The 27,918-nt window shown below is 46.4% G+C and overlaps 1 protein-coding gene across 1 annotated transcript in view; it reads left to right on the top strand.

Moving 5' to 3' along the window:
• Positions 1–27,295, top strand: part of AJAP1 (adherens junctions associated protein 1) — an 88,392-nt gene extending 61,097 nt beyond the window's left edge. Inside the window, exons 2-4 of the mRNA XM_007955549.2 lie at positions 21,956–22,043; positions 25,059–25,301; positions 27,226–27,295. Of these exons, the coding sequence (XP_007953740.2) occupies positions 21,956–22,043; positions 25,059–25,301; positions 27,226–27,295 (401 nt within the window). The remainder of the gene's footprint in view (positions 1–21,955; positions 22,044–25,058; positions 25,302–27,225) is intronic.
• Positions 27,296–27,918: the final 623 nt, after the last annotated feature.

The raw sequence follows: 27,918 nt of genomic DNA on the forward strand, positions 1-27,918 counted from the left end.
TGGTGTTGGTGAAGAATGCTGGAAGTACTGTGGAGTGCTAAAAGAACTAACAGGTCTGTCGTGGAAGAAGCGCAGCCAGAATGCTTCTTGGAGGTGAGAATGGCCAGACTTCATCTCACATACTTTGGTCATGTTGTAAGAAGGGACCATTCCCTGGAGAAGGATGTCATGCTTGGTAAGATGGAGGGTTCACGAAAGAAAGGAAGGTCTACAATGAGATGGATTCACATGGTGGCTGTGGGATGGGCTCAAGTATAGCAAGAATCTTGGAGCTGGCTCCGGACAGGGCAGTGTTTCATTCTGCTGTGCATAGGGTTGCTATGAGTCAGAAATGACTTGATGGCACCTAACAACAACAGTATTTGCCTCTATTTCTATATCTTATGTGCATGTTTTAGTGCCATTTGAGTTAATTTTCTTTATGTATTTTCTTATCATTTCCTTCATTATTGTTGTTTTCATATTTACTGAATCTTTATGATTTTCTTCATTTTTATTTCGGTGAGAAGGTTTATTCATTTTCTTTGTGATTACCCTAAAATTTATCTCCCAAGATTTAAAACAGTTTGTTGTATCTTGATAGCTTCTTGACTTCCTCTCCATTAGGAAGTTCTAACTATACTGGGAGCTCTGGTAGCATAATGCCTAAGGCATCTGACTGCTAACCAGAAGGCTGGTGGTTCAAACCCATGAGCCTCTCCTTGGAAGGAAGATTGGGCAATCTACTTCTGGAGAGATACCACCTTGGATTGACAGCAGTGAGTTTGGTAGGTTTTTTTGTTTTTTGTTTTTTGATAACTATATCATTTATTCCCCTTATTTTGCTTTGTTTTTGTCATCATTTACAAATTGATGTCTCTGATGCCTTGTTTTCAGTCTTGTGAGTTCATTTTATTTTGGAAACTTCTTTGTCTGGGTTGATTTCTGGGTGATGTTCTCATGTGTCTTAATCTCAGGTTGTAGTCTGCTACAGTTGGCTGTGTGTCCAAAGAACCCTTTTTAATATTTCTGATAAGGATGGTCTGGTTTTGCAAATTCCTTTTATTTCTATTTACTTGGAAATGTCCTAATTCTGCCATCATATCTGAAGAACAACTTTGCTGGATATATAATCTTGGTTGACGGTGTTTTTCCTTCAAAATTTTATATATGTCATCCCATTTCCTTTTTGCATGCAGGGTTTCTGCCAAGAAAGTAGAGCTTAGTCTTATCAGTTCTCCTTTGTAGGTAACTTCATTTTTCACAGGCTGCTTTCAGGGTTCTGTCTTTGTCTTTGGTTTTGGAAACTCTAATTATAATATGTTGATGATTTTCCTTTGAGGTCTATCTTATTTAGGGTTCATCGAGCTTCTTAAATGCATAGCTTCTTATCTTTCATGATATTAATGAAGTTTTGGTTGAACAAATCTTTGACAGTTTTCTCTGTGCTTTTTCCTGTCTCTTCCTGTTTGGAATTCTGATACACATGTTATTTCTGTTGATGTTGTCCCACATAATTCTTAAGCTTTTTCCTTCTTCTTCTTCTTCTTTTTGTTCTTTCTTTTTCTGATTGTTCCTTTAACAGTTTAGTATTGAGAAATCTGTCTTCAATTCTGTCTCTAATTCTGTCTCCCATTGATTCAGTTTTACATCTTTGCCCTTCAAATGTGTTATGTACTTCTGAAATTTTAGTATTAATTGTCTAGATTTCTATTTGCTGTTTTTGAATTGCTTCTGATTTTCCATTAATTTTGTCAATTTGCTCTTGTATTATTTTCCTGAATCCTTCTAGAATATTGTCAGAGTTTTTCTTGATTTTTGTCTGTGTTTTCTTTGATCTCTTTCTAATCTGTTGAAGGAGCCTATATATAATTCTTCTGAAATACTTATCAGGTAGTTCCAATACCATTTCTTCTTCAAGGTGGTTTTTTTGCTTCATACTTTGATCACTTTTTTGAGCCACATTGGCTTGTTTCTTTGTATGAACTGAGGTTGTCTGTTATCTCTGAGATATTATGCTGTTATTGTATTTATTTTATGGTTGTATGTTAATGTGGTTTGCCTAGGTTTTTGCTTTATTTTGTTTCGATATATCTGAATGAGTAGGGTGGGCATGGTACTCTGCTTGCTAGTTTGGCAGAACTTAGGTCCTCACCACCTGTCTCTCAGTGGGCATATTAGCAGATAGGAGTGTATAGGCAGTTCTCTGTTCACTCTTTATGTAGAGCAGTTGAGGGCACACTATACTGTGTTGGCTACTGTCTGTTGTCATTCAACTAGTACAGAAGCATGTGGTGGCACTCTCTCAGAGGGTGAGGAAACAGGAAGAGGTGGTGTGACTGGGTAGTATGGATGCAGTTCCTGCATTTCACCTCTCTGGTCACCATTCACCAGTGTGTGTGCTGGTGCACTCCTGGGTGAGCAGAGCTGGTTATCTTTTCCTGCTCTGATCAGAACACTGCTTACAATAAATCAAAATGACTACACTGCAATGGGCCAGTTGAAAATACACTGCTCCATATGTCTCCTTGTTCACTGTTTTTGTTCAGTTCCTTCTAATTACTATTTGATCTACTTTTTCATCCCTTCCTTTGATACTCTGGGTTCCAGGATTATCTTTCATATCATTTTCACTCAGTTTCCCTGGTCATTGTTGTAGAGGGTCTTGGTAGCATGTCTACTACCAATTGCTTCTGAGATATAAAAAGAGCAGATAAGTCACAGAGAAGCAAGCACCAGTGGGGAAAGATAGATGTCACATGGAGATTGCCAAAGAACTGAGTAACAGAAGCTGAAATAAACAAGAATTTCCCCCCAGAGCCCTCATAGAAAAAGAGACGTCCCCTAGAGGTAATGCCCTGAATTCAGATTTCTAACCTCCAAAACTATGAGAAAATAAAATCTGTTCTTTCAAGCCACCCCCTGTGATATTTCCATTACATTAGCACTGAAACACTAAAACAGAGGACAACACTCCATGGAGAGAGGGTGGGGTTTCTAGAACCTAGAATGTGCAACCATAGACCTCTTCTGCTAAGTACTCCACAGGCCCCACTCCCTGCTCTTCACCTGGCAATGCCCTATGCCACCTCTGCCTGGGCCTTTTGTGTCCTGACCATGCAGCATCCCAAGTGAGAAGATTCACAGAGAGAGGCCTAAACTTACCTGGGCAGAGACTTCCAAATTGACTTAGCAGGCAGCTTTGCTGGGAGCTGGGGCTGATGGAGTCAGTGGGGGCAGCTGTGATTTTCATCCTGAGCCCCTCCCTACAGGATACAAATCACCAGTAGCTATGCCTCTTGTGGGAGAAAGGGGATCAGAATATGGCTGCCTGGGACAGCCAAGACCACATCAAGGCTGATGAGTGTGGGGGTGCTTGGTGCTTGTTAAATGCATATATTTATCTGTTTGTTGTTTTTACCAAAATGGCAGTTGGCAGCATTAGGATGGAGGCTGCTATTGCATTTAATGATATTCTCACCAGGAAGTCTTGAGAAAGTGTTCAGCAAGCCCCTGTGGGAAGTCAGTGCTGGCAACTCCTGCCTTCCCCAGTCTCTCCCACCTCTCCCTCCAAAATCAAAATTGAATTGCAGTTTCCTTCAACTTTCTGGCTACACAAAGATTTTAATGAAACTTGGGGATTGTTGCAGTTACCTAGTGCCACTCTGAGAAGAATATATACCACAAATGGCATGGCCTTAACAAACAGGAGTTTATTCTTACAATTTGGAGGCTTTAAGTCCAAGTTCAAGGTGCCAGCCTCTAGGGGCTGGGTGAAAGCCCCTCAACCTTGGGGTCCAGCTCTGCCTCCTGCTCCTGGCCCACTGGAGCTAGAGGCGTTTCTTCACTCAGACAGCTGCTGGCTGCTGAGGCTGAGAAGCCCTGAGATTGACAAATAAAAAAGGCACAGTCCCGATATTACCAAACCACACAGCAGGCCATTAACTTAAGTCCATTGTAAGTCCCAAGGTTGGCAGAGCATAGCAGGCTGCTGAGCAATGACATAGCTACATGCAGGGTCCAAGCGTGCCATAGGCTAGAGACCATTCCCACGGCTTCTTCTTATATACAGGAAGCAGACCACAACCCAGAGGCAGCTACTCAGCTGCTTGTGGTAGATCCCACTATGGAGTTGATTGCCATTCTCATCATGGGGAATAACTACCACCAGCTGCCCAGCCACTCAACCAGGCTCAGCCAAGTTGACACACAAACATAACTACCACAGGGATAATATCTCCCTCCTGCTGGCTCAGTTGACCCCGTCAGTGGATTTTAAAGGTAGAGCTGGCAGCCAATGGCATACTGACCTCTGTTTTCAAGGTTTGGGCTTTGCTCCAGGGGACGGGGCTGGACCCTTCTCCTGCTTCTCTTATTTTAACTCCAGAAGTTTGACTCAGAATGAGCTGGAAGGTATGCCACAGATGAGTGCTCAAGTTCAGTTGCTACATCAGGGAGCATGTTTGTCACCCCTGAAGGAGATGCATGGCCACTATGGGCCCCAAACCAGAAGCCAGGCCAGGTGATAGGCTCAGCCTGCAGAAAACAGCTTAGAACTGGAAGAAAGATAGTCTCAACAGAGTTGGGTCACTGGGTGTGGAACCATGACTCGCCCTCAGAAAACTTTGGTAATGTTATCATGGGCAGCTCCTCTCTAACCTTCTATACCCCAAAACAGGAGTTTGTTCAAGCCAAGTGTAGTGAGTTAAATAGTGCCCCCTAGATTCAGGACTACCCAGAAGCTCAGAATGTAGCCTTATAGATGTAATTAGTTAAGATGAGGTCCTGCTGGATTAGACTAAGCCCTAACCCAGTGACTCAACCATTCATGTGTTAGTTTGTCATACTGTAGTTATAATGTTAGTGAAGAATATTGAACATTCCACAGACTGCCAGAAGAATGAACAAATCTGTTTTGGAAGAAGTACAACCAGAATGCTCCTTAGAAGTAAGAATGGCAAGACTTCATCTCACATACTTTAAACATGTTTTCAGGAGTGACCAGTTCCTGGGGAAGATCATGCTTGGTAAGTTAGAGCGGCAGTGAGAAAGAAGATGAGGTGGATTGGCATCGTGACTATAATCGTGGGCTAAAGCATAGCTATGACTGTGAGGATGGCACAGGACTAGGCAGTGGTCTCATTCCATTGTAACAGTGTCAACTATGAATTGGAACAGACTTGAGGGCACCAAACAACAACAACACCAAAGAGTAACTTGTCTATTCCTGTGATGCGGATGCTATGTCACCAGAATTTCACCAACCATTGTGGTCACCCATGGTGGCCAGGTTTCAGTGGAGCTTTTAGACTAAGATAATAGACTAAGAAGAAAGGCCTGACTATGTATATCTGAAAAACAGCAATAACAACCTTATGGCTCACAACAAGAACATTATTAGACTTACTTGCTTTAGACACATCATCAGGAGGGGTTAATTGCTAATGGAGGACATCATGTTTGGTGAAGTAGAGGGCCAGCAAGGGTGAGGGAGACCCTCTGTGAGGTGGATTGGCACAGTAGCCACAACAGTGGACTCAGACATGCCGGGGATTGTGAGGATGATGCAGGACCAAACAGGGTTTATTCTGTTGTACATGCTGTCTCCATGAGTCGAAGTCAACTCTATGGCAGGTAACAACAACAACAACAATCCAGTGGCTGGTATACTTAGAGAAAGGAGAGGGATATTTGAATACAGTGTCACAGACAAAACGCAAGAGAAGGCCATATGAAGACATTCAGAATTTAGAGAGATGCTGCCACAAGCCAAGAACTCTCTGAAGCCAACAGAAACCGGAAGAGATAAGGAAGAATTCTCCTCTAGAGCCTTCAGAGGGAGCACAGCCCTGCCAACACTGTGTTTTTGGGTGTCTGGCCTCCAGAACGCTGAGATAATAAAGTTCTATTGTTAGAGCCCTCCAGTTTTTAGAACTCTGTTATGGCAACCCCAGAACCGTCATGCACAAAGACTAGGCAATAAACTGTGTTCTTCCTGGATCAGTGTTTCCTGAGCCGAGTTCTTTACATCTGTTGTTGTTGGGTGGTATCATCGATTCTGACTCATAACCCCATGTGACAGAGTAGAACTGTCCCGTAGGGTTTCCTAGGCTGTTATCTTTAAAGGAGCAGATCACCAGGTCTTTTCTCCCGTGAAGTAGCTGGTGGATTTGAACCATCAACCTTTCTGTTAGCATCCCAGCAATTAAACCATTAGGCTGCCAGTCATTCTTTCTTTCCCTGTAGCCTGAAAATATGTACTAAGGGCCTGGAATGCAGCAGGAGCTGTGCTGGATGTGGAAGAGCAGCCCTGAGCAGGACTGTAAGGCAGAGAGGCTCCCAACCTCTCAAGAGCTAAGGTTCTGGGGAGTCCATGGGGGGCTTGCTTTTACCCAGGGTTCAGACATATACACTCTGCAGGAGAAGGATGCAGGTGTCAGACTGTTTGGGAAGTGCTGGGTCACACCGTTCTGAAATGGATCTCTCCTCTGGAGCATTCTCAGAGCAGCTCATTTGCCATTGTACTTCACGAATCTTCAGGAGAGAATTGAGCTTCATCACAGGACACTCCATTCTGATTGAACACAGAGCTCCTACTTTGCTGGAGCACTGAGAGGAAGAGGTCTTTTGGGAAGCTAGGGCCTGCCTCCCTTTAGCCATGCCACTTTGGCCTGCCCCTGCTCTCTTCTGGAAAGCAAAACCCAACTGTCTTATGTGCTGTCTCTCATACTATGAGCCCAAGCCTGGGGTCCCTGGAGGGGCAGCTTAGGACAAAAGTGTGGATGTGATAGTCATTCTGGAAGTGTGATTGCAGGGAGTCATACTTCCTACAAGGCTCCTGCAAGGGGCTGAGAGTCTGGGGAGGAGCCCCAGGTGCCTGATGCTCTATGTTCTCCAGATCTGTGGGGGGCTTGCTTCTGGGAGCAACCACGCTCACCTGGTGTTGGTGTGACCTCATGCAGAGAGGCCAGCTAGGCAGCCCTGCCTCTGGTCTTTGCTCCTTGCACTTCCTTCCTTTGACCTGGAATACTTTTTCCTTCTCTCCTCACCTAAAGCAAACCAGTTGTCATCCAGTGGACACAAACTCCCCTTGTGTGTCCAAGTAGAATGTGCTCCATGAATTTTACAATGGCTGAGTTTTGTGAAGTATTTTACCAGGACTTTCTTCCAAGGCACCTTTGGATGGACTTAAACCCCCAATCTTTTGGTTAGCAGCTGAGCACATTAACCATTTGCACCAACCAAGGACTCCCTGTTCACTTCATGTATCAGTCCACCATGGCCATGCAAATGCTTTGTAACAAACAAGCCTCGAACCTCAGAGCGCATGACAATGAGGGTATGCTGCCCCATCATCTAGGGGTTGGCCAGAGGCTCTGTTGATCTTGGCAGGTTCACTTATATGTCTGGGGCTACTGCCTCTGGCTGGTCCAAGCCAGTACCCTTGAGCTGACTGAGGCCACCAGCTTGGCTCCACTTGCTTCTCATTCTCCAACAAGCCAGCTAGGGCATGTTCTCCTGGCAATGGAGAAGGTGCAGAGAGTCAGCCTATGCACACACCCATGAACAGCTATGTTCCACATGGCAGAGCCAGTCCAGAGGCAATTGGTCTGGCAGGTCCCATACCTGAGGGAAGTACTGAGAAGTTACACAACACAGAGTGTGGTTCAGAAGGTGTGAAGACTGAGGTCCTCCAGGCAGCACCCCACACCAAGGGAGCCAGGCTCTATTCCTACTGCACCAGTCCCCATTACAGGTACTTACAACACCTCTTGTCCTCAGAGCACTTGTCTCAGCCATGCTTGTGTGTGCATTTCTCAGATCGGTCCATGCTGTCCCTCATGCCCTCGACTATAGAAGCTCCAGGTAGGGACTGACTTCTGTAGCCTCCTTGTGGGGCCCTCTGCCTAAACAGTTGTTGTTGTGTCAGTGTTGTCGGCTGCAATTGGCTAGACTCTGACTCTTGGCAACCCAATGTATAACAGAGTGAAATGTTTTCCAGTCCTGCTCCATCTTCGTGATCTTTGAGCCCATTGTTGCAGCCACCATGTCGATCCATTTCATGGAGGGTTTCCCTCATTTCTGCAGTCCCTCTACATTACCCCCAATGATGTCCTTGTCTAGTGATTGGTTTTTACTGATAAATAAACATCTGTTAAGTAAGTATACAACACTTTCTATTTAAAGAAGACCTTCTAGAGACAGTTAAATCACTCTAAGTCCTCCTTCACTGTGGACCATCAGATCTGCACAGACATGGGAAGAGGAATTGGGGCACTGCCCAAAGCCCTGCAGCCCAGCACAGGATGAGTTCCCACTGATAAAAGAGAAAGGCTTGTTGCACATATAGTGCTCTCTATGATGGTGCAGCTCTCCCGGGATAGCCTGAGGGCAGAGCAGGTGTTCTGAGGAGAGATCCTTGCAGATATGGGCTCAGGAACAGATCCAGTCAGGGAAGTCAGGTTCCTAGGGCTAGTCCCTCACACTGCTCTTTCTTTACCTTGAGACTCCAAGACAAGGGCAGTGACTGAGTGTCTGCTCTGAGCTGAGGCAGAGGACATGGTTGCATTGTCTGCAGTCCCAAAGCTCAAGCTTAGAGGGACAGAGCTGCAGTTGTGTGCAAGTCTGTCTGACCCCAACGTGGCCAAGTTTGTCTTTCCATTCCTCATCCCCTCTGACTTTCTTATTACATGATAAGCCAACAAGGGAGTATCTACTTGCTGTCACTCAGGGTCCCTCTCTAAAGTGCAGCCAGTCTTCCCAAGGCTGCTTCCTCCTTCCTTCATGCCTTCTTTTTGCTTAATTTCAAGGGTCCTGCTTGGTCCTTTTGTCTCGTTTCTGTCCTGGGCCTAGAAGAGGCATGTGAAACATTATTGAAAGTAAATAGGTGACGAGGGCTTGAATCCCAGGAAGCAAAGGGCCTGTTATTTGGATTCCCAGCTGCCTTATGCATATCAGTATCTGGACAGGGACAGAACATGCATTTTCAAAAACAAAACAAACAAACCAACAGATAGGAAACAGTTGCTGTTGAATCAGTTCCAAGTCCTGGTGATCTCACATGTGTCAGAGTAGAACTGTGCTCCATAGAGTTTTTAATGGCTAACTTTTCAAAAGTAGGTCACCAGGCCTTTCTCCCAAAGCACCTCTGAGTGGACTCAAAACATCACCTTCTCAGTTAGCAACTGAGTATGCTGTTTATACCAGCAGGGACTCTGCAGCTCAGAATTGCCATCTCCTTCCTCCATGAGTTGTGGTTAGAACCAGTTGCCACCGAGTTGACTCTGACTCATGGAGACCCTTGTCTGTCCGTGTAGAACTGTGCTTCCTAAGTTGGTCAGTGGCTGATATTTCACTAGATTGGCAGGGCTTTTCTTCTGAGGCTCCTCTGGATAGACTCGCATTGCCAGACTTTCAATTAGCAACTGAATGTGTCAACAATTTTTGCCACCTAGGGACTTCACATACTTTGAAAGAGATCCCCAAATAGATAAAAAGGATTAAAACCCTCAGATGGAAACTGGGTGGCAAGCAGGTGAGTGGTCGACTCTGAGCCCCTTGTGCTTTCTGGAATCAATGAGGCACACATCTATCCCTTCACTGGTTTCCTGAGTTTATGGAACTGCTGAGGATTACTCAGTGATCAGTGGGCCCACTTGACTCAGTGCTAATGGCCCAGGAAGGAGACAGGGTCTCTGTCTAGACTCCACTGTGGTAACAGTGACAGTGAGAGCTGCCCTCTTCTGAGCTCCTGCCGGCCCCCGGCCTCAGGGCTCTGAGCACCTGCCAGTCATCATCTAATATCACACCACAGCAAGGCTGATATGTCGTCAGCAGGAGGGGAACAGCCAGGCCAGGTGCACACAGGAGGCATGGCTGGCTTTCCAGAAGGACAGGCCAGTTTGATCAGCACTTTGACCTATGTGTTATCTTAGGGACTAAATATAACCCTGTCCCAAGGTGGGTGAGGATGCTGCTGAGGACTTGTCTGATAACTGACTTTCCAGCTGATGGGTGGCTCCCAGTGCCCTTCCACCAGGCTCGGCGTGGCCACCTGCTTCCCAGATGGCAGAGAGCCCTCTACTACCTGAAAAGTCACCTTTGCCAAGCAGATTCCTTTCCTCGTTAGCAGCAAGTGCTGCTGACTTCCCTCAACAACTCCAGCCAAGCCTTGTCATCCTTTGTTGAAATACTCAAATACTATTGGGAGTTTAGTGAAAGAAGTGGGTCATTTCCATACTGGCTACTGAGCTCAAAGCAGGGTATCAGCTGCTTCTATTTTTTAATGAGATAATCAATAAATTCAGTTTGTGTGTGTGTGTTCATGTGTGTCTGTGTGTGCATGTGTGTACATATACATGTATGTCTCTAAGTCCTATACATCTGAGTGTGTACTTGTGCACATGTATGTGTGTTGACATGTATGTGTGTGCACATGTGCTTTGTGTGAGTTTGCTTGTGCATGTGTGTGCACATCTGCTGATGCATATGCATGCATGTGTGTGTGTATGCACGTGCATTCTTGGAGGAGACAGCAAATCACACAGTGCAGAGGTGGGACTGTGACAATTTAAGATGCCCCGATGCTCATGCTTTGTGAGCTGCCTTGGAAGTTTGGAATTAACCCTCATTCTGATAAGATTTGTGTTTCCCTCAAGACTGGTCTTTCTTCTCAGGAAAGAAGTTTCCTGGTAATAAGCAGATCCAATTTCCCCTAGCTGGGGACCCTGAATCCTGTTTCCTCAGCCCTGACACAGCAGCATCTGATCACTGATGTCCATGGGGCCTGGTTGTCTGACTGTGACTCAGAGGGACCAGGTGGACGAGGCCTGGTTCCCACCATAACCCATTTTTGTAGCCATTGAATTCAGTTCAGAAATGCTTGTTGAGCTTTGCTATTTCCACAGGGCAAACAGGCAGCGAGAACCTCCTCAAATCCCTCCTCCAGTCATGTGACTGCACAGTGAGGAGGGAGTGGGAAGGTCACGAGATCATTACTGCCCTCTCTCCAGCTGCCTCTCTGGGGCAGGAACCAACAAAGTTCTCCTTAAAGAAGCAGGTAGTAAACTCCTAGGTGTGTGAGCTGCAAAGTCTCTATGGCAGCCACTCAGCTCTGCCCTAGGAGCATAAAGGCAGCCTTGGACAATACACAATGAATGGGCATGGTTGTCTGTCAATAAAACTTCATAAAGCAGGCAGACCAGAGGTTTGGTGATGGGTCTGTAGTTTGCTGACCTCTGCTTCAAGACCTCATCCTCAAAGTGTGGTCCAAGGACCAGTAGGGTCAGCATCCCAGAATGGTTAGAAATTCAGAGTGCGAGACCCACACAAGACCTGGGAATGAATTGGAGTCTGCATTTTAATAAGATCCCCAGGGGATCTGTGTGCCTGTGTTTACAGCTTGTATTTACTGAGGACCTCCACGTCCTAGGTGAGCTGCTGATGACTTCTCTGCATCCTCCGTACACATCCTCCCCATGTCATTCTTCAGAAGCTAATGTAACAAAGTATCACAAACTTTGTGACTTACAATAGAATTTTTTTCTCTCACAGTTTCTGGAGGTCAGAAGTCTTGAAATCAAGGTGTCAGCAGGGCCATGCTCCCTCTGAAGTCTCTAGGGAAGGATCCTTCCTTGCCTCTCAGATGGCTTCAGACATTCCTTGGCTCATGGCCATGTTGTTCTAGTCTCCATAGCCCATTGCATTCTCCTCTGTCTCTCTTCTCTTTTGTAAGGACACCAGTCATAAAGAGATCAGGACCCATTCTATTCTCGTACGACTTCATGTTAGCTAATTGCACCTGCAAAGACCTTATTTCCAAAACAGGTCACATTCTGGGGTTTGGGTAGACAGGAATTTTGGAGTACACTATTCAACCCACTAGGACAAGGCTGATTCACTTGTCCAGGGTCCCAATGCCCTAGTGTCTGCAGTCTCAAGGGACAGAAACGATTATGGCTCTGAAGTCAGCTATTGGGTGGGTCATCATTTTGCAAACTTAGGGTGAGGGACTCAGGGCCCTCCTGGCTCTAATTCCTCAAGGTACCCAACCCTTCTAGCAGCATCTCCACTTAGAAGCAAACCTGCTGCCAGTGAGACAAGCTGAGTGAATGATAGGCCCAAGCTCTCCATGACTGTGCCCCAAGGTCCTCACAGACCCCAGGTTTGAACCATCAGTGCTTGCTTACCCCTCAGGGTGAGCAGCAGAGCATCCAAAGTTAGTCAAGAAGATGGGCCAAAGGAAGGAAGGTAGATGCATGCTTCCATCTTGATATCATCATGGCTGATATGTGACCTTTTCAGCCAAGGGTAGTCACTCTCCCTCTGGTTCTCTGGCTTCCCATTTGAGGCCCCACGCTGTATCAAGTTCAGAGGCATCTCCAGTGGAAGCAGAGTCCTCCTGCTTCTTGATGTGACCAGCCAAGGAAAGCATCCTCTTTCATGGGCCTTGTGTTAGGGGCATTATGCAACCTCAGGTCCTTGCTAGGGGTCTGTAGACCATGGCTGGCAAGGTCCTTTGTAGACCATTGTACCTTCATCATTGGCCACACATGTGGAGAAAGGACTGTTGTTCAATAAGAAGTTGTACTGGGGACTCTCTAGGGCATGGGCCTTGGAGCAAGCCTGCCTGAATTTGAACCGTGTGTTTGACATGTCTTAGCTGTGCATGACGAAGTGGTTAAGTGCTCAGCTGTTACCTGAAAGGTTTTCCATCAGTTTGAACTCACCAGCCACTCCGCAGAAGAAGGACCTGGCAGTCTGCTTCCATAAAGATTACAGCTTGGAAACTCTATGGAGCAGTTCTACTCTGACCTATAAGGTCAATATGAGTTGGAATTGACTGGATGGCAGTGTTTTTTTTGTTTTGTTTTGTTTTTTTAATCTTTGTGTGCAATGGTTAACCACTTGGCTATTAACTGAAAGGTCAGTGGTTGGAACTGACCCAGTGGCTCTGCAGGAAAAGGCCTGGTTATCTGCTGCCGTAAAGACTACAGCCTAGAAAATCCTATGGAGCAGTTTCATTCTGTAACATACAGGGTCACTGTAAGTCGGAATGTGTTGGATGGCACAAGAAAACAATGACAGCTGTGTATGAAGTAAAGAATTAACCTTGCTCAAAGAAAAACTTGGCCCTTGCTCTTGTCTCCTGAATAAAGCCCTTGGAATATCCTGCTGGATAAAGAGTGTCTTTTTTTTTTTTTTTTTTTTCCACCTGGGGATCTTAGACCATGGCAGAGTCTGTGCTAACAATGTGATTAATGGTGGAGGCCTTGGGACCTGCAGTACCAGCTTGAACTCTGGAGGGGCTGGGAAAGTCAGACATGTGGGTGAGAAACCATGTCTACGAGACCTGGATGCCAAGGCTCAGGGAGCTTCGCTGGTTGGCAGTCCACTGTTGGTGTTGCCACGCATTGTTGCTGGGATAGGTAAGCTGTGTCTGCGTGACCCATTGGGAGATGACAACTGGAAACTCTGTGCCTGGTGTCTTCTGGACTCTGTTCTTTGTGCCTTTTCTATTGTTGACTGATTTAATCTGTTCTCTTTGCTGTGATGAACCATAATTTTCAGTAGAACAACTTTGCTGATTTCTATGAGTCCTTCTGGTGAATTCTTGAACCTGAAGGTAGTCTTGGGGACCTTTTGAATGGCACTGTGTGACATTGAGAAAATCACTCACCCTCTGCTGGAAATGGGGACAATCTTTGCTCTCAGCTCACAGTGTCTTAGTGAGCTCTACATGAGCTAATATAAGTAATGCACTTCCAACAATGCCTGGCACACACGGACAATAAAACGAGGCTTATCCATTAAGTGAATTGATGATGCCGAAGCTGGGAAGTCAGTTCTGTATCCTCCCCCAGCACTGCCTTTGTTATTAGTGAAGAAGGGGTTGGAGGGAGACGAGGGAGTGTGAAGGTGGAAGGAATCAGAGCATGGCCCACATTACACCCTTTTAGATGAATGTGGGACATTTCTGACAGCCTCAGCACTGTTGACATTTTGGGCTGGGGTATTTGGTTATGGGGTTGATTTGAGTGATGTAAGATATTGAGTAGCACCTTTAGCCTGTATCTATAGCAACACCCCTCCCAGTTGTGATAGCCAAAACTGTCTCCAGATGTTGCCCATGTCTCCGTTGGAGAACCACTACTCCAGCCTGCCCTGAAGAGTCATTGTGGGATTATTCCTTGAGGACTCACTCACAACCTGTAGTTGTGATGAAGTGGGCTCCATGAAATGTCAGCAGTAGCCATTTCCTTGGAGGGGCTCTGTTCTCTTTAGTCCATGCTCTTGCCCAAAGCTGGAGGGACTTCCAGCTTCCCTTACTGATGAGAAGGGACTTTACCCGGAGTCTGGGAATTTCTCCAAAGGTTCCCAGCATGGAGTTTCCATGTCCCCAGGAAGAATGTGTGACCCTCCCATGTGCATCAATATCTTCATTCCACCAGGAATCCCATGGAGCTTGTGTCCAGACCTTTATCGGAGCCCTATTACACAGGCACCCCTTCCTTGAGGTTGGCTGATATCATGAGGTGGGTCTTTCTGGAATGATCACCTGTCACCTGAGCCACCTCATTAACATAACCTGTCAAGTATGGAAACACTCCCCCCAACAAAACAAAACAAAACTCACCACCAGTCACCCCTTGGAAGCCTCTGCTGGGTCACTCAGAAAGAGCTTGCTCCTTTGAGTCCCTGCCACAAAAGTGATGGCCTTTTATTTCTGTGCACACCTCTTGTTTAAGAGGTGCATTTTCCATCATTAACCTGTTCCCAGGACATGTTAAACTGTCTCATATAAGCTGTAGACCTTGAGGTCCCACCACTGAAGAAGTTAGGCTGGCTATGGCCCCTTGCGGGCTTGCTGTGAAGCTTTATCCTGCTCAGGCCTCCATGCACCCAGATACTATTTTTTCAAGGACCAACAACGGAGTTGGTATTTTGCAGGTCTTTGTGGAAAAATGATGTCTTGTTTGCAATGGAATTGGCACTTTGAGTACCCATTGTCACCTCTCACTTATCAAACTCACCCTTTCAAGAAACACATCCTTGTACCACATGATCTGCATAATGCAGGCATTGTATTCATAATGCATTATACAATGAGCTGCTATAAACACAGAAATGGCATCCATTTGCTTTGGGAAATTCCAGGGCCATTGCTCTTGCCTTCATCCAAGTGTGCCAGCCAAATGTGCCAATGCCCCTTCTCGTACTAGAAAAGCAGGTCCCCATGTGTTTGCTTTCACAGTGGACAATGATCCTTGTTTAATTTGGCTTCACCTAATGAGGCTCCATCCAGACACAGAGATGGATTACTAACTTCCACATCCATCTTCAGGGCCTGATCTTATTACAAACCACCACAAATATAACCATAAAAGCCCTATTGATTGATGCAGAGCTCAGTAATCCATCTGTCCCATCCATTATTCTGAGTATAATTTTTCATTATCTGGGTGGCAGCTGATTCCTAGCACATTAGTATACAGTGGCAATTACCAGAAGCAGAAAGAACCCCTAAATTAGCAGGAACAATAACACCTGTCAGGAGAAGGAAGCAAGAATCCCCACACAGCATGCATCTGAGCTCAGGGATCATGTCTGATTTGCACAGAATTTGAGGATGAAATTTGATGTTGACCTTGGAAGTGGAAAGAAGAAAGTTGTTTTGTTTTTTACTTTCTTTGGGACATAGACTGTATTTTCTTAAGGTGACATCATTGCTCACCCAGTCACAGCCCATACAACAGCTAGTGTGCGTGGCCTTGCCCAAGGTCAGTAGGGATTATGAGGCGGATGTTCCTGTTTGTGTTATTTAATGCCCACCACGGACTTGCCTGGGGCAGTGTTATTTAAGATGTAAGTAGTGTGAGACTCCAGTCAAGAAGGAGAGAAGGTGGGAGGATGTCTTCCTGTGAATGGTACCATTTGGGTGGGGCAGGTAAAGTCCAGTCTAGAGATTAATAAGGTGAAGTCCTTCTTGACACAATGATTCTATGATCTGACCACTCTTGTCTTCTGCAAAATGTGGATTCCTTTCAGCATCTATGGAACAGGTTGAGATGGGCATATGGTTGAAATATTTGAGTGCAATTTGTTGTTACTGTTGCTATCAAGTCAACTCAGCAACCCTATACACAAAAGAATGGAGCACTGCTCAGTCCTATGCCATCTTCACCACCACTGGGATGCTTGAGTTCACCGTTGCAGCCACTGTGAATTCTGAGTGCCTTCCAACCTAGGAGCTCATCTTCCAGAACTATACTGGACAATATGATGTTGCAAAGGGTTTGCACTTAACTAAATTTTCAGAAGTAGATCTCCAGGCCTTTGGAAGCTCCACTGAAACCTGTCCATCATGGCTGACCCTGCTGGTGTGTAAAATACTGATGGCATAGCTTCCAGCATCGTAGCAACATGGAAGCATATAGCCTGAGAGTAAACTAGAGTCGTGGCTATCTTTGAAATAACCTCAGTACTCACCAGTGATTATCCTGGAAGAAAGTAAACCTTTGATGATGAAGTGTGAAAGTTCTCATCATTAGATCCAAAAGATTGCAGTGTGGATCCTTACTTTAACAAACTGTACAAAATAGCCATGTGTTTCTGTTTAATTTGTAAACTGAACCATCTTAGACTATTTGCCTAAACTGGGGGTCTGCAAACTATGGGCCTTTGGCCAAATCCCACCCATTGCCTATTTTTATAAATAAAGGTTTGTTGGCAAACAGCCACTTCCATTGGTTTGCATATTTCCCATGACTGCTTTTGCACTTTAGCCAGAGTTGAGTAGATGCCATGGAGATTATATGGTTGCAGATTTTATTTATTTATTTATTGATGACCCTGGAACCACTCCAAGACTTAAAAGGGCATATACAGATTGGGAAATGACTCCTGGTGTTTGGAGAGAACTAAATGATGTGACAAGAGGCTTTAGAACTCTACACAACACAACTTCTCACCGATTGTTCTTTTGGCGTCCTTAGTAGCAGACTTTTGTAAGAGGGAAAATGAAGAAGCATCTCATAATTTACCTGCTTCCAACAAATACCATTTTTACCACATGTCAGAAGACCTAGTCCTTGGTCAGCCATCATGGTCTTGTCTGCAGGCTCTTCTTTTAGCCTGGGCTGGACAGTGCAGATGGTGAACATGCTCGGCTGCTAACCAAAAGGTTGGGGGTTTGAGCTCACTTACAAATGCTTTAGAAGAAAGGTCTACTAACGATCTACTTTTGAAAAAGCAGCCATTGAAAACCCCATGGAGTACTGTCCTGCTCTGGCACTCATGGGGTTGCCATGATTCAGAATTGGCCTAGAGACAATTAATCTCGTACCTATGCCCAGTGGCCCAACCTAAATGGCTGGATCAGATGTTAGCACACGGGCTCTCTGCTTTGCAGGCAAACATTTTAGTAGGATATTGACCTCTCACCAAGTTTATTACTAGACTGTGGCTACAGTTTTGAATTAGCATGCTTGATGTTCTCTAAGACTCCCAAGCAGAGAATTGACTTTCCATTCTAGCTGTACCAAGTGTCCAGGGGAAAATCATTTCACTTATTTGAGTATCAGGCTCCTGGTTAGAATGATAGGTACAAGAAAATGCTGCCCCCCTGACAGCCTGGTGATGGATTAAATTCTATCACATGTGTGAAGATTTAGCAAGATGCCCAGCATAAAGCAATTTCTCAAGGAAGGGTAGCCAGTATATTATCATTGTATTTCTCCCCATATAACCTTGGCTGATAATTAATAGCATATTACTTCCTCCAACTTTTAATTTTGGAAGTCCTACAAAGAATGTTCATGCAGAAGGTGGGAGAAGGGCCTCTGGGATAAGAAAAATACTGGAAATATGTCTTTACCTTTCTTTCTTTTCCCCTGATTTCTTATTTTGTGCTCCTCAATTATGAGTTGAATAGCATATCACACAACTAATGGTGCTAGATGCTATGTGTGTGCATTGGGCACAGGTCTACAGATAATGAAGATTAGCTTCTCCTCTTAAGGTGTTTGGTGTCTGACAAAGCCCTCAGGTTAAAGTCCAGACTTCTCTTCTTAGTGTCATCAGTGGTATTGGTCTCTTGAGGCAACTGTTTCCTCTCTAGTCCTCAGCTGTATCCATCTGTTGGAAGAGGAGAATCAACATTTTCCTCACTTTCAGAGGAAATTAAACTTGTACAAGGCACTTGGTCACAGGACTTTTCCCTTCCACGGACTTAGTTCAGTCCAACAGAAGAACACCATCAGTAAGGAGTTGTGTTGGTGGTGGTGGTTGCTGTAGTGTCGATTCTGACTCACAGTGACCCTGTGTGTGCAGAGTAGAATTGCTCCATAGAGTTTACAAAGCTATGACCTTTTGGAAGCAGAATGAGAGGTCGAATCTAACAATTCCCTAGGCCTTCCCTGGTCCCACTAAGGTTTGAGAATGGATGATGGAGTGCTGTGTGTAAGGTGGCTTTCAGAGTTCTCAGCCAGTCCTGGCCTCAGGGCTGCCCAGTCTCCATCATTCCCTGTTGTTTGCCTCTGGCACTGTTCATTCTCTTCTATGGCGTCCACCCCATTTCCATAGATTTTGTGTTCACTAACCTTGGCCTGGAACATGGCAGATTTCACCCAAGAAACAAAGAGTTAGGTTCAAGATATGACCACCCTAGAAATAGCTGTGAGGATCACAATATGGGCCTAGAACACTCCCTTTGGGGCTTGTCCATGGAAGAGGAAGAGAAAGAGATTTTAGAACCTGTTCTTTCCCAGTGAGGAGCCCTAGTGATGCAATTAGTAAGCACTAAGCTGCTAACCAGAGGGTCAGTGGTTCAAGCCCACCAGCTGCTCCATAGGAGAAAGATGTGGCAGTCTCCTTCTGTAAAGATTTACAGCATTGGCAACAGATTTATACTGTCCTATAGGCTCTGGTAGCATAGTGCCTAAGGCACTTGACTGTTCACCAGAAGGCTGGCGGTTCAAACCCACCAGCCACTCCTCGGAAGGAAGGTTGGGCAATCCTACTTCCTTAGTGATACTGCCTCGGAAACCCAAGGAGGGGTCGCTATGTGTCGGGGCCGACTCGACGGCAAATAACAACAACAACAACATAGGGTTGCTATGAGTCAGAATCCACTTGACAGCAACAGCTTTGGTTTTGACTGGTTTCTTTCTTAGTAGCACAGGTGAGGAAGGGCCTAGCCTCACCCCTGGAAGGGCAAGGCAGTCAGTGCAAAGGTGGTATTGAGATGAGACTAGGGTGGGAGTTGTGTGATACAAATGTTGTTGGCTGGGGGCGAGCAGACCCTACATGGCCTCAGGAACTGACATAAACCCTATCGATGTGGTTTTCATTTCCCTGATTGGTAACGACAATATCTGTCTTTTAGAGATGTTGTTGGGAATATGTGGGCTAATACATGCTAAGCATGCAGCACAATATCTAACATTACCCCTTACTGAGTGTGCTGTGTGACTGTTTCATTGGTCTTATCACCATCATAGCAAGTCCAGGCACACACAGGAGCGCATATTCTTCCTACAGCATGGCAGCCTCCAGGCTGGACCAGGGAAACACACGGTGGGAAGGCAAGGGATCCAGTGTGAGCAGCCATCTTGCAAAGCTTTCTGCTACACTGGTCATTCTTTTCAACCTTTGTGTGCCATCAAAGTCTCTACTGGGTCTCAGGTACCTGGTGAATAGAAAGAGCTTACTGGGGTTGGTGAGCCCTCCTTTCTTGGTGAGATTGAGGGTGGACCCTAAAGCATAGCTCAGTTTTTAACTCTTAAGCAAGCATATTTGGTGTTCCTGGAGAATAAGGCAACTCTCACAATGGTTTACAGCAGATACCCCAAATTGGGCCAGGTAGATGGGACTTTGGGGTTCTGGTGGTACAGTGGTTAAAGCTCTTGGCTGCTAATCAAAAGGTTGGAGGTTCAAACTCACCAGTCACTCTGCAAGAGAAAGCTGAGACAGTCTGCTTCCATAAAGATTTATAGCCTTGGAAACCCTATGAGGCAGTTCTACCCTATAGGGTCCCCATAAGAAAGAATTGACTTGACAGCAATGGGTTTGGTTTTGTGTGTGTGTGTGTGGGGGGTGGGATGGGGTATGGAACTTTGGCTTGGTTACTTTGGACACATCATCAGGAAAAACAGTTGGTAGGAAAGAACATCATTTTTGCAAAGCAGAGGGTGAGCAAAAGATGGATTGACAGAATAGCTTCAATAATGGTCTCAGACTTACCAACCATCAAGAAAATTGTGCAGGACAAGGCACTGTTTGGTTCTGTTATATACAAGATGGCCATGAGTGAGAGTCAGACTCAACAGCAGCTAACAACAGCAACATGGGATGCCCTTGGCTGGAACCAACAGTCAATGGGGCAACTTTAAAAACTGGAAGGACAGATACCACTGAGCTGGTCCCCACTGGCACTGCCCAGCACACAGTCAATAACCAATAAGGCTTCTCAAATCAATGGAAAAATGCATGAAGAGAAGCCCACACCATTCATGTACTTGCTCCTCCATGTTCCTTGTGGGGCTTATCCTGTAGGCTCAAGACAGATTCATTCCTGACAGGCAGCAATATACCTGCAAGAGAGGGAAATAGGGAGAGGAAGCTTGTTTCATGGTCATGCCAACTTTTAATCACTTATTTCCAGTTCTCTCAGTAGAGAGGTAGTATCTCTGAGACTGTACTTCGGAGGCAGCCAGAAGAATCTTTATACAGTAAGACCCTCCAGGCTGGCATAGGTATATATTGGTCTGCCCTTAGAATTTGCCAGATATGTCGGGTGTGAGAGGCAGATCTGACAAAGTGGATATTGATATTGGGTCATCGGGGTGGTGAAAGGATAGGTATTCAAATACCTTGGATGAAAGAACATGAAACATCTCTTCTGTGGGCAAAGGCTGCCCCCGCAGGGCTCTTCAAACTTTTACCTTGTTTTTATCATCCCTTGGACACAGTTCTGGCTGGAAGCAGGAGAACCAGGCTGGAGCCTGGACCTTCCGATGTGGTCCTGACTGACCAATGGAGTTATCAGGGCATATCACCAGTGTCCATGTCCCAGGAAAGATGCAACAGAAAGAAATGTACTGGAAAGTACATGGGTCTGGAAAGAAATGTACTCTTGGGTGCAGGGACCAGAGGCAGGAGCTATTGCCACACTTATCCCCATCCCCATTGCCATGCCTGAAGTTGACAGGCCAACAGGGTGTGGGAAGAATATCTTGCCAGCATCTGGCCAACCCACTTCTGCATTGACCAATTCTGTTGTTCCTGTGGTACTGATTATATTACATCTCTCCTGGCTACAAGGCTAGACCTTAAACCTTGTTCAGGGACTTTGTGATCAGCTTGGCTATTTATTACTGGATGTTCTTCAGGCAGTGAAGTTCTCAGGAACTCAAGGAAGGGGTCTCCCTGCGGCATGACCTAGTGCCCCCAAGGATGTAGACTGATATGTCCCTTTTCTCCCACCTCCCTGGTGAGTTCTGGGCTGTCTTGTGTCATCAGTTCAGACACTGCTGCCACTCACAGGCCAATATCCTTGTGTTCATGCTTCTGTAATCAAGAAGCAGACATGCCCATGACACTAGGAAGGCAGGGGTGGCATTTCCCACCACATGTCTTGCTGGAGCTCACAGCAGCCAGGCAAAAGTGGCAGGGGAAGAAAAGACGCAGCCCAGTGGGCAGATTAAAGCTCTGGGCCTTCAAGGGCAGTGGGAAGGAGAGAGGTGGGGCTGGAACTTCCCTTCCTGGCCATTTGTGGGAGGACCCTTGCACCAGCCCCTCCACACATCCAGAAAAGGAGGGGTGGATGTCTATCACTTTCCCATGCTTCATGCGGTGCCAACAGCCCTTCTAGGGAGTCTGCAGGACAGTTGGTCCTGTCATTGCCCTCCTGTCCTTGTGTGCACTGGCCTCCTGGCTCCTGGCTCATGTCTCCATTCTGTGCCTTTCTCCTTTACAGGTTTGGCTGTTCATCAGATCATCACCATCACCGTCTCCCTCATCATGGTCATAGCTGCCCTGATTACAACTCTTGTCTTAAAAAATTGGTAAGGATCCTTGGCCCATCTGGCCTGAAAATGGGGGGGGGGGGATATGGAGTCCCAAGGAGCCCTGGTTGCTTAGCGGTTAAGCACTTGATGACTACTAACCATAAGGTTAGCTATTCAAACCCACCAGCTGCTTCATGGGAGGAAAGACCCTGGTGATCTGCTTCCGTAAAGATTGCCGACTAGAAAACCCTCTGGGGCAGCTCTGCTCTGCCTTTAGGGTTGCCAGGAGTCAGAATGACCACCACCACCACAACAGTGGAGGTCCCCAGGAAGTGGGAATTCAAAAGTCTCTACTTTTCACATCCAGCCCCAAGTCCCACGCAGAGGGAATCTGTGCCCCTGTTTTGGCCTGAGAATCCTGTGCAGCTCCTATTGCTGACCTGAGCTCTGCTTCCTTCTGCCTAGGGACAGTTTGGCCAGACCTAGGGTACTCCCTGATACCTGCTCTTTGGGGTGAGACCTTGTGCCCTGGCTTTCTCAGCAGAATGGATTATCCCAGCCACCTTGAAATAGTTTATCAGACAGCAAGCTGTGCCTGCCCCCAGATCCTTTGTCTCTGATCCTAGGGTACTTCTGGCTGGAGCCCACTGGAGCACAAGTCTTTGTTCTTTCTCTCTTGGCCTTCCCTGGAAAGGCTGTGACAACCGCCTCTCTCCCAGAGCCCAGGCAGGAGCACCCATCACTGCCTCTGGGCTGCCTGTTGCCAGTTTCCCTTGTTCCAACCCTGCCTTCCTCAGGTGGCTTCTCTGTGTTCATGGAAATAGGTTATGGTTTGCTGTAGGCGGCCGCCCTTGTTTACTTCCTCCGGGAAGCTGGCCTACTTTGAGGCTGGCCTTGCAGGTGTGCACACCTGCTGCTCCTCCAGGAAAGTTGGGGGATGCTGGACAGCCCTGCTGTTCTCTCAGTGCCCCAGAGGCTCCTGTATACCAGAAGTGACTCCTGCAACATGCATGTCTCCTTTGAGCATCAAAGCATTATACTCCTATACGGAGTGAGACCCACTGGTTCCTGTGCTGGCTCCAGGCAGCAATAGGTATTCGGGGAGGGCTACAGATGGAGGTAGCAACTGAGCCTCCAAATGGCACAGGAGTGCATAGGAAAGGCAAGGGAGATTTCTGCAATAGAGGAAGGGGCAGGAGCCCAGGGCAGGTTGCATGATCCTACTGCAGAACAAACCTTACACACACTGCATCACAATGCCTGGAAGCCACCTTCTAATGGCTGATGGACTCAGGACCAGAGTGTTTTCTGGGGACAGGTGATGAGGACAGTGCAACAGATACAGCAGGGCTTCTTGGTTAGGAGCTGGCCAGAGAATGGCCTAGACCCCTCAGTGATATGGCTGCATAGCAGGAAATTCCATGGACAGAAGGACTGTGCTCATCTTGATGAAGGAACAGTTATTCCCCAAGGAGACGGATGACTTTGTTATCCACTGGGTGATGAGTAGGCAGGCCTTCTAGGTTTTGCAGCACACTGGGGTTTGCAGCAAACCCTCAAAGAGCCTTGCAGGAAGCACAGCTCAGGGAGGGCTATGGTGCCAGGGCCATGGAGGGATGAATGTGCGCCATGGACTTGAAGTTGAGCTCCCTCTGCAGAAAGCTTTTCAGGTGGGCTTGGCATTCATCTCTACTTCGTGTATGGGACAGGGCTCCTACACCAAGAATCGTGATTCTCCTTCCACTGGGAAGATGAAGGCAGGGAATAGCCAGGACCCAGACAAAAACAGGTTTCATAGACTAACCCCACAACCCTGCAGCCACTCATTCCATATAGACTTTGAGCATAAAGGTGCATGGGAACCAGTGTCCCAATGAGGACAAGGCATCAGTGGATCTCCAAGCTGCAGGTGCATGTCCCTTTCAGCCACACTCCTACACTCCCTGTTGTGGTCAGGTGTGAGCATGGGGCTGGTCCCTGATCATTCTCAGGAACCTTGTCTTCAGAAGTCAGGTTCAAGAGGTCACTGGTTGCCTTCCTTCACCCCTTAACTGATGGTGGTGAGACTCCCTTGTCTGTCCTAAATTATAGTCCCCACAATCCAGAGGAGCAAGAAGATAGGTATTCATGAGTCAAGGAGCCCTAATAGTGCAACAGTTAAGCTCTTGGCTGCTAACCAAAAGGTCAGCAGTTTGAACTCACTCAGCACTCCACGGGAGAAAGACTTGGCAATCTGCTGCTGTAAAGATTACAGCCTAGAAAACTCTATGGGGCAACTCTACTCTGTCACATGGGATTGCTATGTATTGACATCAAGTCAATGACACCTTACAACATCTATGAGGCATCAGCTATGATGGTCCAAACAGGCTTATTTCCAATCTGTGAACATCAGCTGTTTTTGTTGTCATTGTTGTTAGGTGCCATCTAGTCAGTTCTGACTCATAGTGACCCTATGTACAATAGAACAAAACACTGTCCAGTCCTGTGCCAGCCTCACAATCCTGGCTGTACCTGAGCCCATCATTGCAGCCACTGTGTCAATCCATCTGTGAACGTCCAATCCACTGTGAACGTCAGCTACAGAGGGATTAAAGATAAGGAGTTCCCAGCTTACCAACTATCCTCCAAAGATAATTACTATCTAGAAAGGGGTAATGACCCTGGATGCAAAGGAACCTGCACTATCCTATGCCAAGTCCATGGCTGGTACCTGTCACAGGTTTTCATCCCATTGATGCACCTGTGGGGGAGCCAAGTCAGCACCATGGTCTGGCTGACATTCTCTGAGCAAACAAGGCCCAGCTCCCTGATAATGCAGTTCAACCACTTATCTCATAATTCTCCCTGCAATAATGGCCTACACTTAAAATTTTCTGGGGGGGAGGAGGGAATGTTGATTGCTTGATTGTGCTTGATCTTTCCAAAGAGGCTGGGAATTACCATTTAATATTAAAGGATGTATAATCAATGCTTGGAAATGAAGGTTTCTACATTTGTTGAAGTTGTGTTTATGGGTTTTGGTGTCTGCCCACTTGCCCCATGCCCCACGCCACCTCTCCTCTCTTCTAGCTGTGCCCAGAGTGGGAACACACGTCGGAACAGCCACCAGCGGAAGATTAACCAGCAGGAGGAGAGCTGCCAAAACCTGACGGACTTCACGCCTGCCCGGGTGCCAAGCAGCCTGGACATCTTCACGGCCTACAACGAGACCCTACAGTGTTCGCATGAGTGTGTCAGGGCATCTGTGCCTGTCTACACTGACGAGACACTGCTCCCAGCGGGCGAGTACAAATCCACATTTAATGGAAACCGGTAAGTTCAGGCTTGGACAGCCCTGGAAGCTGTAAACTCCTCATGGTGCAGCCCATCACAGGCCCTGGAGCCAGGGTGCAGTGGGGTAAGGGCCAGTGATCTGTTGCAGCATTTAACAAATGCCAACAGCACATATGGCAAAACAAGATGGGTAGAGTGGATGCAAACAGGTGATTTGCTCTCCAGAGAGAATGGACCAGCCACTTCCAGAGCCCTTAAGTTGGATGTCAGGCAGAAATGCTTCCACCCACCTTTGATACAACTCTGTGGCTACAGAGCGGTCATCTGCCCCCAGAATTCAAACACCAGCTTTGTAGCTGTTGGCCTTCCAAATACCAACAAATGATGGTTGGTTCCTCCCTGAGCCAGTATCTCTGGACCCCCATCAATAAAATGTCAACAGCAGATCTAGCAAAAATATCAAATACCAACCAGACTCCATGACCAGACATTTTTTATTAAATGTTCTTTTTCATTATTCATGCATAATCCCTCAAAGAAGACATGCCCCTAGAACCATCCCTTGGAATATTTGAGAAACTCTTGAGTCAGCTTCCGAAGGTTTATTTAGAATTAAATTAAAATATCAATAAGCTATTTTTTTAAGTGAGCAGGCCCTCATGTATCATTTTGTAAATTAAAAAAAAAAAAAAATCTCCAACAGCTTAATCATAGGATGAAATGAGAGCAACATCAGGCTGAAAGCCCCCTGTTAGCAGCAGAATTAACACTGGGCAATACTTGGGCAACACTGCCCAAGGTTTCCAAAAAAAAAAAAAAGAAAAAGAAAAAGGCCCATTCTGGAACCAAGGGTGAGGCAAATGAGGGGTAACTTCTAGAAAGGGTCAGCTACCTGCTTGCTTCTTTTGTGTTGGTTAACTTGTTCAGAGGCAGAGAATGCTGGGGTCTGCTGTAGTATCCCATAGTTACTGTGTCCTTGTCCGGTCAGGACAAGTAGATGGTCCTTAAATGCTTTCTTGCATATCTCCTCTTGCACCTCCATGTTGGGTTCTAGAAAATTCTCCTTGGCAGAGGAGAATGAAGAAGAGAAGTTTCAGAAATCTTAGTCTAAACAGTTTTGGTTTCACACTCGACATTTGGGGAGCCTGTTGGTCACTTCCCAGCCTTCCAGAAGGCCGAGTTCACAAAGAATTAGCACAAGGATCTTCAAACCATTTCATTGAATTTGTGTGTGTCAGTTTGGATATGAATCCTGGCCAACCAGTGCTGGGGCCTTTGGGAGGAAGGAGGAGGTGGGTTGTCAGTAGGTGTTTTTGTTTCATTTTGTCACTCACTCTGTCCTTGTATTGTGTGGAGTGCCCAGTCTGTGTCGTGGGTGGGCCTAGTGGGAAATTTTACACTGAGGTGTGGAAGCATTGGTTGGAAAGGGTTCTTGCTTTTTGTCCTAAGGTAATGCTCTCTTGGGTCCCACTGGCCTTGGGAAGATGATGGTTTTGTCTCCACATTGACCAAATATGGGGAGCCATTCTGTGAACCAGACTTTTGCCCTCTCCCTATTGTGCAATAAAGTGCTTTGAACATCCACCCTTGGATGCAGAGAACTTCGGTTCTAGGGTTGTCCTGCAGATTCCAAAATGAAAATCCCAGATTGCACAATCATTGTGGAAAGTTAGCCTTCTGACCTCCATGCCAAAACCCACAAATCCCATGCATGGAGCCATGTGGTCTGGGCACTCAGAGCCTTTGAGTGTGGAAGGCAAGTCTCGGGGAGTCAAGGCCTCTCTGTGTGCACTGGGACGGGCAGATGTCCCTTCCTGTAGGAAGTCAGTGGGCCACAGGAGAGCATGACCTTCCCGGGAGCCTTTTCTTCTCAAGAAGCCAGTTGCCTGCAGCAGGCCTGACAGGCTTGCTTGTTGTGTGTTATGTACCAGCACGCGCAAGCCCATTTTTCTGCTCGCTGCAGACCCTCTTCTGATCGGCATCTTATTCCTGTGGCCTTTGTGTCTGAGAAATGGTTTGAAATCTCCTGCTGACTGGCCGAAGCCTTTTTTACCTCCTGGGGGCAGGGCAGACGCCATGTGTCTATTTCATGGTACGTACTTCTCTTTGGTCATTTTTTTTTTTTTTTTCCCTTTACCTCACTTTCCCCACCCCTGTTTCCACTTTGGGATGATTGGGAACCCTTCTTGGTGTGGTGGGAGGATTTCTGATGGTATTCTCTTTTGGAATGCAAACTGGGGTGTGAGGCTTTGGGTCTTGATGTTGCAGTTGTTAGCAGGGCCTCCCACTTCCCAATTAATGGATGCCAGTTTTAGCATTACAACTGTTACTGTCAGTGTCTTTCTAGCCCCTAAGAAAGGCGACCATGAGCGTGGCTTGGATGGAGGCAGCATCATTTCTTGAAACAAGCTACAATTACATTTCCCTCAACAGGAAAAGATTAGAGCTGTGCTAAGTGGGCAGGAATCACCCCTCCATCACATGTCTTTACATTGGGAGGAGGTGCCAAGAGGAATTAAAATACAATTTTGAAATATAAAAATAAGAGATAAGAAAGAAAATGATAAAGAAAGAAAGTGAAGAGTTGAGACATCTACTAATTTGAAGCCAGGGACCGGCACCCAAACAGGATGAATTTTCCACGCTCTGCTGGATA

This window comes from Orycteropus afer, unplaced genomic scaffold (genome assembly GCF_000298275.1).
Source record: "Orycteropus afer afer isolate SDZICR_OR568_19922 unplaced genomic scaffold, OryAfe1.0 scaffold00508, whole genome shotgun sequence".
In the NCBI taxonomy this organism is placed as follows: domain Eukaryota; kingdom Metazoa; phylum Chordata; class Mammalia; order Tubulidentata; family Orycteropodidae; genus Orycteropus; species Orycteropus afer.